Source organism: Diadema antillarum, unplaced genomic scaffold (assembly GCF_040938485.1).
Source record: "Diadema antillarum isolate AM-2024a unplaced genomic scaffold, OU_Dant_1.0 seq00000089_RagTag, whole genome shotgun sequence".
Classification (NCBI taxonomy): domain Eukaryota; kingdom Metazoa; phylum Echinodermata; class Echinoidea; order Diadematoida; family Diadematidae; genus Diadema; species Diadema antillarum.
In genome coordinates, this window is record NW_027271179.1 from 742,230 (window position 1) to 758,210 (window position 15,981).

The 15,981-nt window shown below is 38.5% G+C and overlaps 1 protein-coding gene across 5 annotated transcripts in view; it reads right to left on the reverse strand.

Annotated features, from left to right (window-relative positions):
• Positions 1-7,605: 7,605 nt before the first annotated feature.
• The window catches only part of LOC139726547 (proline-rich protein 5-like), a 109,666-nt gene continuing 101,290 nt past the window's right edge, over positions 7,606-15,981 (reverse strand). For 3 of the 5 annotated variants that reach the window (XM_071637531.1, XM_071637534.1, XM_071637533.1), the window contains one exon: positions 11,272-15,630. In XM_071637531.1, coding sequence (XP_071493632.1) covers positions 15,236-15,630 — 395 coding nt within the window. In that variant the 3' untranslated portion in view covers positions 11,272-15,235. Of the gene's footprint in view, positions 15,631-15,981 lie in introns of all 5 variants that reach the window. The other 2 variants (XM_071637536.1, XM_071637535.1) reach the window with 2 other exon arrangements.

The following is a 15,981-nucleotide window of genomic DNA, read 5'->3' on the forward strand; positions in this document are numbered from 1 at the left end:
GCAGTTGCTGTGTAGTAGGGCATGTATATCTGTACACACCCATAAAACTTCTGAAAAGTTATGTTATTTGCATTTATGTATATGTATGTATACACATTTGATGTTGAATTTAGAATCTAGAATTACAAAACAAAGTAAATAAGTAAGAAAATATTGATAATTATTTCAATTGAAGGTTTGACAGTTCAAGTAAGAATTCATTTTTGATCGTGGATGTATGTTAGATTTGAGTCAGTTCATCTACATGTGCATCATTATGTTAAATGAGGTAGTAGAATTGAGATGCCTATGGTATTGGTCTGCATTTTCATTCGTCAATTCACATGTAATTTTGATCGCAAAAATGTTATAGTGAAGTGAATAGATGAAGTCTAAGGCATTTATGAGACTTTTCGTCTGAGAAACTCTGTTTATATAATTATGAATTTGATAATTGGTTTGATGTACATGTACTTATGATTCTTTACTATGCATTATTACTCAACAGTTTTCACGGAATTATGCACCGAATTATGCAAGAAATCATGAATGGAACTAAGAACGGAGTTACACATATGGAAATGATTATGGAATCAAGTGAAATGAAAATGCGAAACTTCGAATAAAGCATAATTCCCGTAGAAACCTTTGTTGGTGTTTTTGTACTGTCGACCACTACAGCCACACTTTATCATTAATTTACATCTTTATTTTCATTATGATCATCATACGTGTTTGTTATCTCTATTTGACATCTTCACTTTGATATGATCATCATGCTGCGTTGTGATCTTCGTTTTACATAATTATTTGAATCATCATGTGATCCACAATGTTAGACGTTTTCAGCATTCAATTTAAAACTAACTACAAGTAATGTACTTTTAATGGACGTCGTACAGACTTAATTTGAATGCTCCTTTTATGAAGAGACGGAACAGGAACCTGGTTACCCATATGCCAATCTGAATACAAGGAAAAGAGCTGGCAACAGGTGGAGACGAAGGTGAATAACCATTGTCGAAAAGGTACGCGTATTTCATGAATTGGAATGTGCAAATGCGAAATTAGCACATTCTAATTCTCACACAATTTGGTTACCAAATCTAGTAAATTTGAAGGAAGAAAAATAATTTTGAATGATGGTATTTCGATACCTCAGTAAATTTGACAAAAATGAATGCTTTTTAATACGAAATTGAATGACAAAACAAAGAAATCGGCCGGGAAAATCAACATTAAACAGATACGCTATAAAGAGCGAAAATCTTATATTCTTTTCATCCTGCTCAAAACGAGGAGAGGACAATTTTCACAGTTATCTTAATGATCCCTCAGATGAAAACAAATTGCCATAATAAAAAAAAAAATGAAATCAAACTTTGCAATGATTTTACAGCTACTGTGAAATAAAGGATATAATCTTTCCTTTTTTTTTCCCTCTTTTATTCTTCCCCGAGTGGCCAACCAAAGAATGTTGTTAAAGGAGTACCACCTAATACGATAAATGGATGGATGTTGCGAAGTGTCTTGCACACACGCCACCGTCAAGCCAGCCCAGCGCGCTGTCAGCACGGCGATCTCGATATCCTGACGCACTTTTAACTGTTTAATAAACCGGGATAGTGAGTGGCGTGATGACGTCACAACCTGGCGGCATTGTCATCATTAATGTTGAGTGGTACGCGGACATCTGACACACTCGGAGGGTGCTAGAGCAGATCGTTGATCGTCCGAAGAGAGAGAACAATGTGGTCGGTTGAGGTTTGGTGAGCGTGCCAGCTACACAGCCTTGTGCGTGCACACAGGTGTGTGTGTCCTGCCAATTTGTTTCTGCTATAATCATAATTAAATGAGTTATGTGTCCATTTAAATTCTTTGAAATTTATTTCCATGCAAAGGTGACGATTTGAGCCCTTGTGAAGCGCGCAGCAGTTTATTTGAGCCGATTTGAATTTCAACCTTTCCATGAAGACCTTCAATTTCTTCCTATTCTGCCGTATAATTGTTGACCTTTAAGTTAAAAGAAAAAGAATGGAATATACAATCCAATTTTACCGTAATTTGTAGTCTTTACGTTTCGGACTTGTGACATTCATCCTTGTAAAGGGCACCATCCCTGACCAGTTGATCTTATGGTAAAGGCAACCCACAAGCAAACGCATCGTAGAACTTGGCATCATGAGCAGGAACTTGGGATAAGTTTAGAGTGCACAACAAAACCTTCGCGCCAAGTTGTAGAGAGAATTACGGATCCCTTGGCAAAAAAAAAAAAAAAAAAAATCATTGGAAACGGCCAGTCACATGTCTTTTCTTTCACCAAGCTCTCTTACTTTAAAGGATGGCTACAATGTTAATTTTACACAAAGTCTGTAACTATTCATCGTGTTTATAGGTGCTACCAAGTATGTAAATAACGAAACTAACAAAATAACGCAATGAACAAGAGGTCGTACTTTCCGTTGTTGCTGATTGCAACACTGCAAATCTGGGAAACGAGATGGTGTCGTGTCGTAACACCAATTCCTATTTGTCAGTTCTGAAAAGCCATTGAAACATTTTGATTGGTCATCAACGGTTATTTGTGCCCTTGTTACACATCGCAATGAGCTTCTACCGGTCATTTTTTTTCTTTCAGACAGTCACATCGTGTTTTGTTTTGTACACCCCATGAACAGATTTTAAGTTTTATTTGTGTCCATATGGATTATCAATATCATTAAAAGAGTTTCCTCTAAGACACACGCGCAACAGGATGCCTTGATAGACATTTTCTGACTTCTTTTCCTTCACTGTTGACAGTGCGATATGAACATACTTTGACCATGTTCTCTATGAACTGACTCTTTTTACATGTTCTGCGTAGACAATCGGCATATATGAGAGGTCTTTTCTTACAATACAATGCATTGTTTGTGAATTGTGTCATTTGTCGAATTTGATCAACGTGCCCTTTCGTTTTGTGTGACGCAACTGCTGCCCGTGAAAACACTGCACACAGTTTGATATTCGATGAATACCCAAACGGAAAAGGAAATATGATTCAATTGAATCACAATGGCCCACCCTACTGTATGATTCAATTGAATCACAATGGCCCACCCTACTGTATAAAACCAAGGAAATTCAACAGTATCACTACAACGATTTAAGTCTCTATAAATGCGGAATTACTAAAAGTACAAATAGGAACATGCTTGCTTTCTTCGTGTATTACCATGTTTATAGATAAATTATTTGTGAGCATTTATCAACGCCCGCCCGGGAAGTAATGATCCTACAAGAGAAAGTGACCCAAATGTCAATGACGCAAGCATTGCGCCGTAAAAACTTGGGTGGTAAGACCTTTTTAGACGCTGGCCACTTGAATATGTAACCAAACAGCAAACAGGGCCGAAAGCTTCACCCCGCTAAGTGGTCCTTAACGACTCGAGCGTGCTAATGTTGTAAAGTCGATCCAGAGGTGAGAACGACGGCAGTTTTCGTAGAGAAATACATATATTAAGGCTTCATCTTCTATTCTATTAAGTAAACACAGAAATCTCTGGCCTTTCAAATGGACGTTCAAATTTCAGTGACAGATTTTATTTATTTCTGTATGATAATCCTGATATAAATCAAAATTTATTACTCATTTCTAGACACTTTATGATGTCCTGGCGTATCACCTGTCTACTCACTCGTAAAGCTCGATCATTCTGCTTTACACCATTAAAAGAAAATAAACAAACGTTGGATTATTGAATTGCTCGCCAATTTAACTGGCTTTAAAGTTCAGTTATGGTGCTGTATTTTTTTACGCACATCAAACACACACACACTCATGTATAAAAGAGTGCCTTACACACATCTTTATACACACAAACACACACACACATATAATTATATATACATATATACATATAAAAGAGTGCATTTCATACACACTGTAGGGCTTTCACACTGGGCTTCTGTAGAGTTGCAGTGTTGCGTACCGACTACGCCAACCTTACGCTACCCTACGCTGTAGCTACGCCAGCCAACGTAACAATACGCCGAGCTACGGAAAGGGGTACGCGGGGTCTAACGCGAAAAAAAAATAAACAAGTTTAATTTTTTGCGTACATATGGCGTAGAGTGCAGGGGGCAAACATACGCAGTATTTACCCAAATCTACGCATCTGTACGCCGTGCCTACGCAATACTATGCAATACTACGCTTATACTTAACGCCAATTTGTATGCAAATTAGGAGCGCTACTCTACGCCAGTCCGACGAAAAATCCTGTGAGGCTCAATCCAAGGATTTAACTAAACACTTCTTTCTCTCATTCTTGCGGTCACTTGCTTCAGTCAAAATGGCTTTTATAAGTACAAGGCCAAGCTCGGCATGATAAGTACGCAACTCTTTATACGCAACTCTTTATACGTAGGACCGGTGTGAAAGCCCCTTAAAGAGGGTAAACCCAGTCCAAATATAAGTTAGTCTAATAAGAAAGAGAAAATTTTTACGAGGTCAACAGGAAAAATTTGACTGAAATCGGATGAAAAATAAGGAAGTTATGATATTTTGAAGTTTTGCTAATTTCTGCAAAACAGTTCTTGTACAATGGATATGAATATGCAAATGAGTGAGCCAACCATGTCATACCCTCACAATATTCCGTTGATCGTGTACAACAATAAAAAACTACGAAAATTCATTGTTTCTGTCATTGACATATGAAACATGATGTTATTCCTCGTTGAATAACTTCAGAAAAGTGATCACTTAGATATACGAGGATTTGAGCCTCGGGCATAATGGCGTTTTAATGAAGAACTGGAAATTTCAAAATTGTATGTACAAACTATATGGTAAGTTGTGAGGGCTTGACATGCTCACTTTGCCATTTGCATATTCATATTGACTGTTCAAGAACTGTTTCCCCCCAAAATAGCGAAACTTCAAAATGTCATAACTTTCTTATTTTTCATCCGATTTCGATCAAATTTATACCGTTGAACTCGTAATATTTTACTCTTTCTTATCAGACTAACTTATATTTGGACTGGATTTCCCCTTTAAGGGGCTTTAGAATATTTGGATAACCTTTCTGATTTTAAAATCATGACTGTCGCTTGTAGGCCTATATCCATGTATACAAGTGTATTGGCCACTCCATCGAATATCAAATGTCATAAAAATGATCCCATCACCGGAACAAAATAGAATACATGTAGACAAATCTGCACTTTCTGGGTTCGATCAATAAGCATGGTAGGACACGGGTAAACACACGCACGCACACACACCTACATGATTTCATTCCCGAGAGCATCTACGCTGTCTCCATTAATCGTCGTTCTCGGACGTCTAAAGAAATGAGATAGGTATTGTCAATTGGGACGCCGGGGATCAGTGATGATTTGTTTGAAAAAAAGCTTTCCGGGAACGACTTTACTTACATCTGGGAATTTAACCCCAAGACGGAAAGATATGAAGACAAAAAAAGTAATATAAAAAGAATGAAATGTATACAGAATAAAAGTAATATCAAGAGTGATATAAAAGTAATATAAAAGTAATATTTGCGTAAGGCAATCTTTACACAAATATTTCATGTGGAATATGAATATATATGTGAAAAGATGTGAATCAAATGAAAATGTATATTCTCACAGCTGTCATGGCAAGCCCCATACCACTCTTACACTTAAATACACACCCATCGCCCTCACACACACACACATACACACACACACAAACAAACAAAAACACAATTTTTTAATGATTTCTTTTAATAGACCAGTTCGTAATTCCACTTTGCGCATGAGCAGAAAAAGGTCATTTGTACCAACAGGCATCTTGGTTTGTAAATCCACTGAGATAAGCATCTGTGATGCGCTGATTATTCATGTGATCCTTATCTAAATGGTGCTTGCCAGCACATCCACCTGACAGCAAGAATGGTATTTCGCAATATTAAAGGAAATTGGCTGTTATTCACAAAACAATGAAATGGATGCCTGCTAAATTGTCAACTGATAGAGCATTCTCATCACCTGATCTCAACACAAGTTAATTCTTTGTATGAACATGAATTCCATAAATTGTTACGTCGGGCAAGCTTATGCATTATGCCGCTTTGAAAACGAGTGAAATGCCTAACCAACTGAGAAAAAAGAAAGGTCATTTGTACCAATGTGTACATGAGCTAATTACGAACTGGCTTATTGGAATTCCGTTTGATGTCACTATCGTTCTTACAATAAAACGTATTCTAACATTCAACGTAATCAACGTAATCAAACTGAAAAAAAAAAAAACTTCCTCTTAATCGTACAAGATATACAAATGAAATAACAGCCAGCATGATATGCAAGCCTGCTTAATGGTACAAAATAGACAAATGAAAGGATAGCATGGCATGAGAGCCTCAGTAAACTAAAATCTAATGAAGCATTCTTGAATTTATCAAACGAAATCCTTTTTGTCATTACATCAAAATCATAACCCATGTCCCTAACTCCACCCTTACCACCAATCGCCCACCCCCTCACCCTGCCTACTTAAAACTCATCCCTGTCTACATGGTCTACACCTTGTCGCACGCATGCACACATACACACACACACACACACATACACACACACACACACATTTTCCCTCTCTCTCTCTCTCTCTCTCTCTCTCACACACACACACACACACACACACAAACACACAGAGGAATATGTGATACATGGGCAGGGCACCCCCCCCCCCCCCCTGCACCACATGGGAGTCTGGCACAACGAAATCAGAGAAATACGGAACAGGTGCATATGTTTCACTGTCCATGTAATTTAATGACAGCTTTGAATACTTTTCAGAATGAACATCTGATAAAAGGAATATTTCAAAATTTTCACAAGTATATACAATATGTCCCACATTTGATAAACTTCTGTCTGTACATAAACTATTAAGTCTTGATCTTACATCACATAAAGCTGTTTCATGTATTTCCGATCTGTCTTTTCAATCAGAAAGTCACAAAATATCACATGGCTTACTTCATAAAAATAAACTTTGTTCACACATACTATTTCTGAATGTTATAATGTATACAATATCGCACATCATTTGTGTATGATCGATTGGCCATAAGGTTTATTACTAAAACAATATAACATACAGAGAAAAAAATACATCAAATAAGAAGCATAACCGAACGAAAGCATTCACTTGTCTGCCGAGATTTTTCAGGTAAAATACGATTTTCTTTTTAATCCTAGCAAGGAAATAATACGAAACAGGAACCGATGTGGCATGCCTGTATTATCTATACATGTAGTTATTACTTTGTTGCATTGGAAAAAGTCTAGACGGTGTCCGTTGACGATACTTAATGTGGCGGGAATGTTCTGTCATCGAACATTTTGGGTCACACGTACGAAAAAACTCTACTCTGTCTACTAAGGATCTTTTATAAATATCAAATAAAAATACAAGATAAACAACGATGAAACTATATATCAATCTCATTTAAACTTTTTGTTTGACGGTTGAGTGAGAAATTTTTTTAAATGTATCTTAAATGAATGACGAAAGTTCTTTCTAGGTACGAAATTTGTCTTTATATAGTGACCGTTTTTCTTAGGGTCCTTTAAAATTTTCTCTAGTGTTAACAGTATAATAGCAAAACAACAATAAAGTACACATACTGCTTAAAGATCTGCGGACCATAAGCAGAGTATTCAAGCTCACATGATGTACGCTGAACTTCCTTGAAACTGAATATTAAATGTCACCTTTGACGAGAGTACAAGGCCAGTTTAAGTCCGGTGTGAACAAAACACAAGCACAAGTTATCTCAACTTATTTGACTAATTTAGGTGTGGCCTGACGAATAGTTTTAAGTGTTGTACTTTATTTATATACGTCTTGTTCATATCCAGTCCGAAATGCACCTCTTTATACTTCCTTTGTCCTTTGTTTCAGACAGGTAGATATTCTCATTTACCTCCAAAAATCAGATCGTATTCAGCAGAGAGAAAGAACAAAAAATGGGTAGTAACTCTCTGACAAGACACAAATCACTACTTACTCACACATTTGGGGGAAGCATTCCACTTTCGGAATCGGGTGAAATGTACTAAGTAAAATAGTGTTCAAAACTACGCCAAACGAGGCATAATCGGATATTACCTAATACTTTTGATTCACGTAATTTGCGTAAAAATGGAACACACACGCCCTGAGGACAAACACAAGATTTATCGACACTTTGATCTATAAAATCTTTAAATTGTTACGGACCAGGACACATGACAAACACAAATGACTCCAGGAGATATGGCCTTCAAGGTCACTACCTTGTACATAGATTTCATTGCATCAAGTGTTTCTTGATGAAGACAATTGAGCTACTAAATTCAAGATGTCTTCAGTGCCATCGCATGGCAGGAATCCAACAATTTAGCGGCATCAGGGGTATTCGGTGTATGTTATCATTAACAATCTTACATTGGCGACATGGGGCCATCATCGAAATCAATAGCTTACCTACCACACACGTTGCCCAGTGTCTCATTAGTTCTACAGTTGCATCTTTGAAATCAAGCTCATTGTCCACAATCTACACTACTTGTCCTGATGGAATATCAAGCCATGAATTTCCCTTCCGTTTACATAGTTTAGACATAAATCCATCGAGTTGAGTGACAGAATAGGGTTAAGGGTTGTGCGTCAAGTTTAATCGCTGGTTTCATGATAATAATTTGTGTTAATTTCCAACCTCTGAAAGATAGCTTCGATCTACTTTGGATATATGCCAGGAGCTGATAATGAAGATCATTGAACACGTGTGTTTAAGGACCAAATACCTGCTCGCTTTACAGCATCATACTCAAGACAAGCTTCCCAGAGTCACCCGATGATCCTACGGACATTTAGGTCAGCCATGATTCCACACTCCAACATTACTGGTTCCTATCATATTGCACAGGCACAAGCTACGCCTTTTCCAAAGTCCCCGCTGTTCTCATTTTCAAAATCATGAGGAATCTTTATCTAATTAACGAAGGCATCTGATGCCTTCATCAGAGGAATAACTACTAATGATATTTCATTTCATGAAGTGGTATTTGACTTGTTCATATCTCTGTCCATATCTTTACGACACCTATCTTTTCTTACGATAGATTGCTGAAAGATAATTTCAACGACTTACCATGAGTATGATGGAACCAAAAACTGACATAGCAAAGGAAATTAAGGGAAGTTTAGAAAGAAAAAAAATCATTCATATTGTTTGCATAATCGGTACATATACTTATGACTAAATATCTTCCACGTCATTATGATTTCATTTGAAGTTAGATTGTGCTTTGTACTTCCTCACAAAATTCTCGAACTTTGCATTACCCTCCCACGAGGAATATCCCTCCCTTCCATATTCAATGTAGCTCTTGAATTTGCTTGCAGAGCACCATCTCTGATAATCAGGAACTCTAGTAAAAGCAAAGAAGAAACACTTCACAGTAGGCTGAGAAAAGAAACAGACGTCTCTAAATCTGACTTTGAGGTGGATCGATAGGCGTAATTCGAAGAATCAGACTATACTTTGAAATAGAATGATGCCAACGCGCTTTCTTTTGTTCACCTTAAGTGCGGTTTCCATATTCAATACAGAGCTGGAGGATGTTTTTAGCAGGTGTAAAGATGATTAATGATTACATACACAGACACACACACACAATAAAAGATTCTAAACATGGCTGGTACATGACTGGTGACGACACACATAGTACTTTTCCTGAAACCATGCTGTAAGTATCACATGTGAATTTCGGGTTTTATCATTTTGCATTTTTTGTTCGCTATTTTTGTTCCGATAAGATTATAGTGAAATGATGAATTGCTTGATGGCACTTCACAGCACAGAGTTAAATTTGGTGCTATGTGACGCACAAATCCGACAACATTATAGATCCTTTATTTTAGTACGGAGTGGTATCCATTACTATAGTTACACGTCACAAAAAAAAATGCAATGCAGACGGGAGACATGTTTAATTGACTCGCAAGTCAGTATGTTCACTCTATGCAGTGAAACTACCATGGCAGAGAGAAACTCCACTTCGCTCTTCAATATGACTGACTGAATGGAGAGACATCAATGAGAACAGGGAGCGAAGGTCATGTTTTGTTTTGTTTTGTTTTGTTCTGTTGTTTGTTTTGTTTGTTTGTTGTTTTTGTTGTTTTTTTTTTTTGGGGGGGGGGGCTTGTTTGTTTGTTTTTGTTGGGGGTTTACACGTTTTCTGAAGGAGTGAAGCTGGTCACTTATTCCTAGGCAATGACATCATCTCTTCCTCTAATTCGCATAATGTGAATGAGACCGACTTGGCTATTCATTTATGTCCGAATGTAGTGACGGTTTCACTGACCTATCCCATTCGTTTTACGAGTCAAGTCGAATCCGTTGTGGAGGTTCACTTTGTTCCTTTGTAGACAGTTTCCACTCCTACATACATTTTCTGCTATTTTAATGTGTGGTTTGGTGGGATTTGCTTTGAAAGTATGTTTTGTTTATCTACAGAGGCTGCATATACAAATTTGTGATCCTCGGATTCATATTCTTTTACTCTTCATATGTATATGTTGATGGGGCACTGTCGCAGTGTGTCTGTAGCAATCCATACAGACTCTCAACCTTCACCGACACAAGAAACAAATACAGACAACAACCCCACAGATTTATAGTCATGGTAACCAAGTCATGTGACTATATCTACAAGTAATTTAGGGCCTACCATGAGGTAAATATCAGGTCTACGTCTAACTTGTATAACATAATATTATCAAGTCAGACACTGGTCACACTGTACTTACACACATTTTTCACCTATGTGAAAATGCCCAGAAATAGAGACTTCATGAGCTGTGTTTTTATGTGCCGAACTGAGAGTTAGTAAATGCCAAATAGTATGATGGCAGCCTTGTACATGTACACGGAAGCATTGGGAAGATAAAAACCAAAGGACGTAAAACAGGAAGTGGAGGACATAAGTACCCAATACACAGAATGGTAACTGCAATCGTTATCTACGGTTGTCGAAGTCGATCTCAGACTTTGACCGCTTGCGTTCCCTGAACGATCCCATCATTCCTGTACGGTCGACTTCCTCTAACGTCTCCAAGGAGCTCAGCACGAGGGCACTACCTCGCCGCTGGTGAGTCAACTGTAGCCTTCTGGCAGCCGCGTGGTCGCGTGCGTACGACGACGGAGAGGACGGCGTCGACCCACCAAATGTGCTCGTGGGAAAATCCAAACTGGAGGGCTGGATTTGGAGGCTAAGCCTTTGTAGTGATCGCTGGCGGTCTACATTGTATGTATTCGTGGGTGTGATTTCATGTTTTTTTCAATCGTCAAGGCGCATGAATGTAGGGGAGGAGTGATGTAAGTCGGTGATGGGAAGGCGGGATGGATGTTGGCGGTAGCAATGGTAGATTGTTCAGGGTATGGGTTATGATATTAGTAGGGAAAAGGGTGGCAAGGGAATGAGAATGCGGAGGATATTGATTGAAGTTATGTAGAGTTATGGGTTGACCAAAAAAGGATGGATGGAGCAGTGCGGAAACAGAGACATGCTCGTCACGAAATGGGAAAATGAAATGAGGAATTGTGCAAAGACGTTAGGAAGGCGCGCCATTCGGCACACAGAGCGTTGCATTTAGTGCGGCAAGAACGAGGATAAAAACATGACCACAGCGACAATACAGCCGAGTGAATGAATATCCAGCGTGAGCATGATGCGGAACGGATGCGAGTTTTATAAAGACCGACGGAGTTGACAAGTATAACAGCGCACAGTGGATAACGCCCAAGCAACAATTAACACAGTACGACACAATACCATTTTGGTTGAACAGAAATTAGTGAAACAGTAGTTTTTCAATGGTCAGACCACAAATATTAGTAGCAATGGGAAGGATTTGTGTCCCAATTTGTTGGTGTTGTTTTTGTTTTTGTTTTTTAAATGGGGGACGTTCACTTTTTTTTAGGTGAACAAAGCGTATTAAACGGCGAAATATTCGTCAATTAGAATACGAAGAGAGGAATGAATGTAAACGTCCATTACGTTTATTTCATGATGGTATCAATAAGTATTTGTTTTGGAATAATCAAATAGGAAATCGCATGTAAAAACATCACGTAAATCACACATAGACAAGAGGGTTATAGAACAATAAAACCACACGAGCGTTGTATAGATTATCGAAGCAGGAATAAGTTTGTAACAATAATACAGCAACAGGGTAGAAACATGGCTTTGTTGGAAATGGAGAAAATGATTTCACATGAAATGTGCGGCAATTAAGAAATAAGATTAAATTATTAACGACAGCTCATTTGAACAGCGAGACATAGTTGGACACAGAAACACATTGCAACAAGCGTGTGTGATTATTATTGTTTAATTTCAGTGGCACATGAGTTGAGGCAGAAGATGTTTGATCGTGGGTTTTAAAAAACAGCACACAGGGAATGGGTGAATGAGAGGAAGAAATAACAATAATCAGGTGAGCTTAGTTGAAGTATTACAGAAGTATTGTGAGTCTTTGTACTAAATGCCCTGTAAAAACAGCATGCAGCGTACAACCCGGGTTAATTTGTGGGAAAGGGAGCAAAATAAAAGTAAACATAATAAAAGCAAAGTTAGATAAAACAATTTCTTGAACATGAATAAAGATCGTGAGTCAGTTATACAAGCAATGTATCGTGATACATCAAATCAATTACGGTCAAAACCTTACAAGTAGCATTTGATATTGCACATACAAATACAGACTTAGACACATACTAACATGTTAAAAAAACCGGACATGGATCATGCACATAATACACGTGAAAAACTCTGAACCAAGCTTTTAAGCGTTCACAATGCCACACCTTGGCAAGTTATAGATAGGCAAATAATTTCAGGGGGGAAAAGACTTTTAGGTACATAAACTGATTATTTAATCAAAAAAGTAAAAAGAACCATGATAACATTTCCAAAAATGCACTAGTTTGCCACAGTTGTCAAGTCCAGTCGCTATAAAGACAGTATTTGTATTTCTTTCTTTTTTCTCTCCTTCATTTCTTTCCAGCTAGGGTGGCTGGAGCGACAAACGCACTCAAGAGGCGTTCCGTCTTTCAACGGTATTTTGTCCGTTTATCCGAGTTCGAGTTATTTTGTGATCTCTCATCCATTGCTATTCGTCTTCGCAGACCCAAGTTTGTTTTCGAACTCAGGCATGGATTCAGAAGGGGAGTCGGGTGTATCGTCGGAAAAGCGCATGCGCATAAACTTTCTCCTGACGTTGTTGATCCTAAAACTGAATCTGGACCTGCGCAGAAACGCCAAACTTGGCGAAGCAAATGCGCGCGGTACGTATCCTGAGGCTGCACGACAATGACGTAATGACAAGTTACAAAGCAATTGACCAATGAACGAAACATGCAGTTCAGCGTGCGATGACACGGATACGTACGATGACAAGGAGCACGTGTGGTAGTTGTTATAACAGGCAAGTAGAAAAGGGAAAAGGAGTGAAATTTAAAAAACAGACAAAATCGGGAAACGTGTTAAAAATTTGGGGGAAAATCAGCAAAGCAAACGCAAAATATTCTGAACGGGATATCGTGATTTAAACTTGAAAGCAGGCTCTACATTGTGGCTATCCTACAGGGGTAAGCTAAGGGTTAGACGCTCTAAAAGAATTCGCAGTTTTCTTTTTTTTTTTTAGAGCAGACTTTAGCAGATTAAAGCTGCTGGGACGAAAATTAGCTCCACATACCATGAACTCATTTAGCCTCTACACGTAAAAAGGGCGAGGTTATTCTACGGGAAAGGGTACATGAAATGACCACACAAATAACAGATATTGATCTTAGAACGTTACTAAATGCTATAGGATTTCTATGAATTACCTGATGTGAAAACTATTGTACAATGGGGTATTTCTTTTTTAAATGAGTTTCTGTGCTCATTGATAAATAAAGATTGTGAACAAACGTCTCGCATCTTACTGATTTCTTCAAGAAAGAAAAGTGAAACTCAAGAGACGAAGAAAGCTGAGCTTTGGAAAGGGCACGTAAAAACAGAAAAAACTGTAACAATAAAACTTCGAAGACATTTTCTAGAGAGAGCACAAGCGATGGATTCCCCTTTTCTCTAAAACAAAAACAAATGCTGCTTAAAGTCACATTTGTGTTTACAGAGCCCGAATCTGATGGCACAATAATGACAAATTGTGCATTTCGTACAAAGAACAAAGACATCGATAAACTTTTCTAATCATTCATCACTGGCACACCCTAGTGTCATGGTACTTCGAATGCAAATAATCCTATCGCATTGTATGCTGAAATTGAAATGCAGTGCACATTCCTTCCTGCATACACGAAACCGATTAATGAATGTCAATACGATACTAAGAAGTAAAATGCAAGAAATGTAACAGCAGGTAAATATATTTTCTTGATCTGTGTGACTGCTCTCCTGTTTCGCTGTCATATTAGGTTTTGCCTGAGTATTGTTCCATTCACATTGTTAATTCTCAAAATCAATGCCCTTTTGGGACTTTATGATATTTCTCTTAAGGCTTTGCCATATCTGAAAGCCTGTAACAGCATTATGACGTTATTCGATGCTGAGAGTGCGTATTGAATTGGTATGATAGAATTAATGGTACTTGTCATTCTTTCAAAATGTTCCTAATTCCCATCAACAGTTAATCAGATCTTTGCGTATCTCTCTCACTTTTTAGCTTCATCAAGTTTGTTTGTAGCATGGCAATTTGTGTGTCCCCTGACACTGCCTACCTCTTTCTATGCATTTGGAGATTCCCTTAAAAGTGTGCTGTACATCTTTTGTGAAATGATTTCCACGCCATGCACACTAAATACGGCATGGCATGCATAATGATTGTTTCAAGAACAGCGTAGCCAGCGTGGCTGTGTGGAAGGAAAGCTATTTGCTGAACATCGAGTGAATAGTTTCACATTGTTTCAAAACGTAATACCAGTGTGCCACAAATGGCTGAAGTCACCCATGGTGTTCTGTCGTTCCTGCCCGCATCCGAATGACATCTTTAAACCTTACAGATATCATCGCGTTAATAAAATTTGAGGTGATTGATTGCATTTTTGGAAACAGTAGCTTATAATGACATTGTCAGCTGCATTGAATCAGTATACAACGAAGAAGACGTTTGCTAGAAAGAGGTAGTAATGTGCTGGGAGTTTTAGAATGTGATCACGTGTCATAAGAGGCTAAGGTGAGACATGCTCAGAGAACTGATGAAACCACCTGCCCTGAGCAGCCTTAAGCTGTCCTTTAGCCTCGGCTTCACCCGGGGAACATACTGACCATGCTTGCGGCCTTGAGACCCGGCCGGGCTTCCCGACGTTCCCTGGCCGTCTTCTTTGGCGTTAGGGTCGCGGGCTGGTACGGCGGGGTCGGACTCTCCCATTCGCAGGTAGAGCCCCTTGGAGCCCAAGAACGGGCAGACTACTTTTGCTAGTAGGAGCTCCAGCTGTACGTACTCCTCCGAAGGCGTGGCTGCCGGGTTACCCGCTTCATGCACGGCATGAAGGTTGAGAAGCATCTGCGTGATCTCAGGTGGTACCTCGCTGTCGTTGCACTCTGATAAGGCTTCTACAAAAGTAAACAGTAATGTATTTCAAAAAGAAAAACAACATCATTATCACAGACATTACAGGATTTTGCTACCTTACTTTGGATTAAGAACTTTGCAGTACTGTTATGATGTCCCGACCCACATCGTATTACTATAATTGCTGTAAATAATGCATATAATATTTTATGGCAAAACAGATTCTTTGGGAACACCAGTTATAAACGAACTTTCTGTAAACAGACCAAAAACACAGCACAAAGCACACACCAAAAAACAAACAAACAAGAGACCCGCGCGTCTAGCGCTCATCCGAGTATCGCAAGTTCACTTTTCACGCAGTCACTTATCTAAATTATTCACAGCTCTAC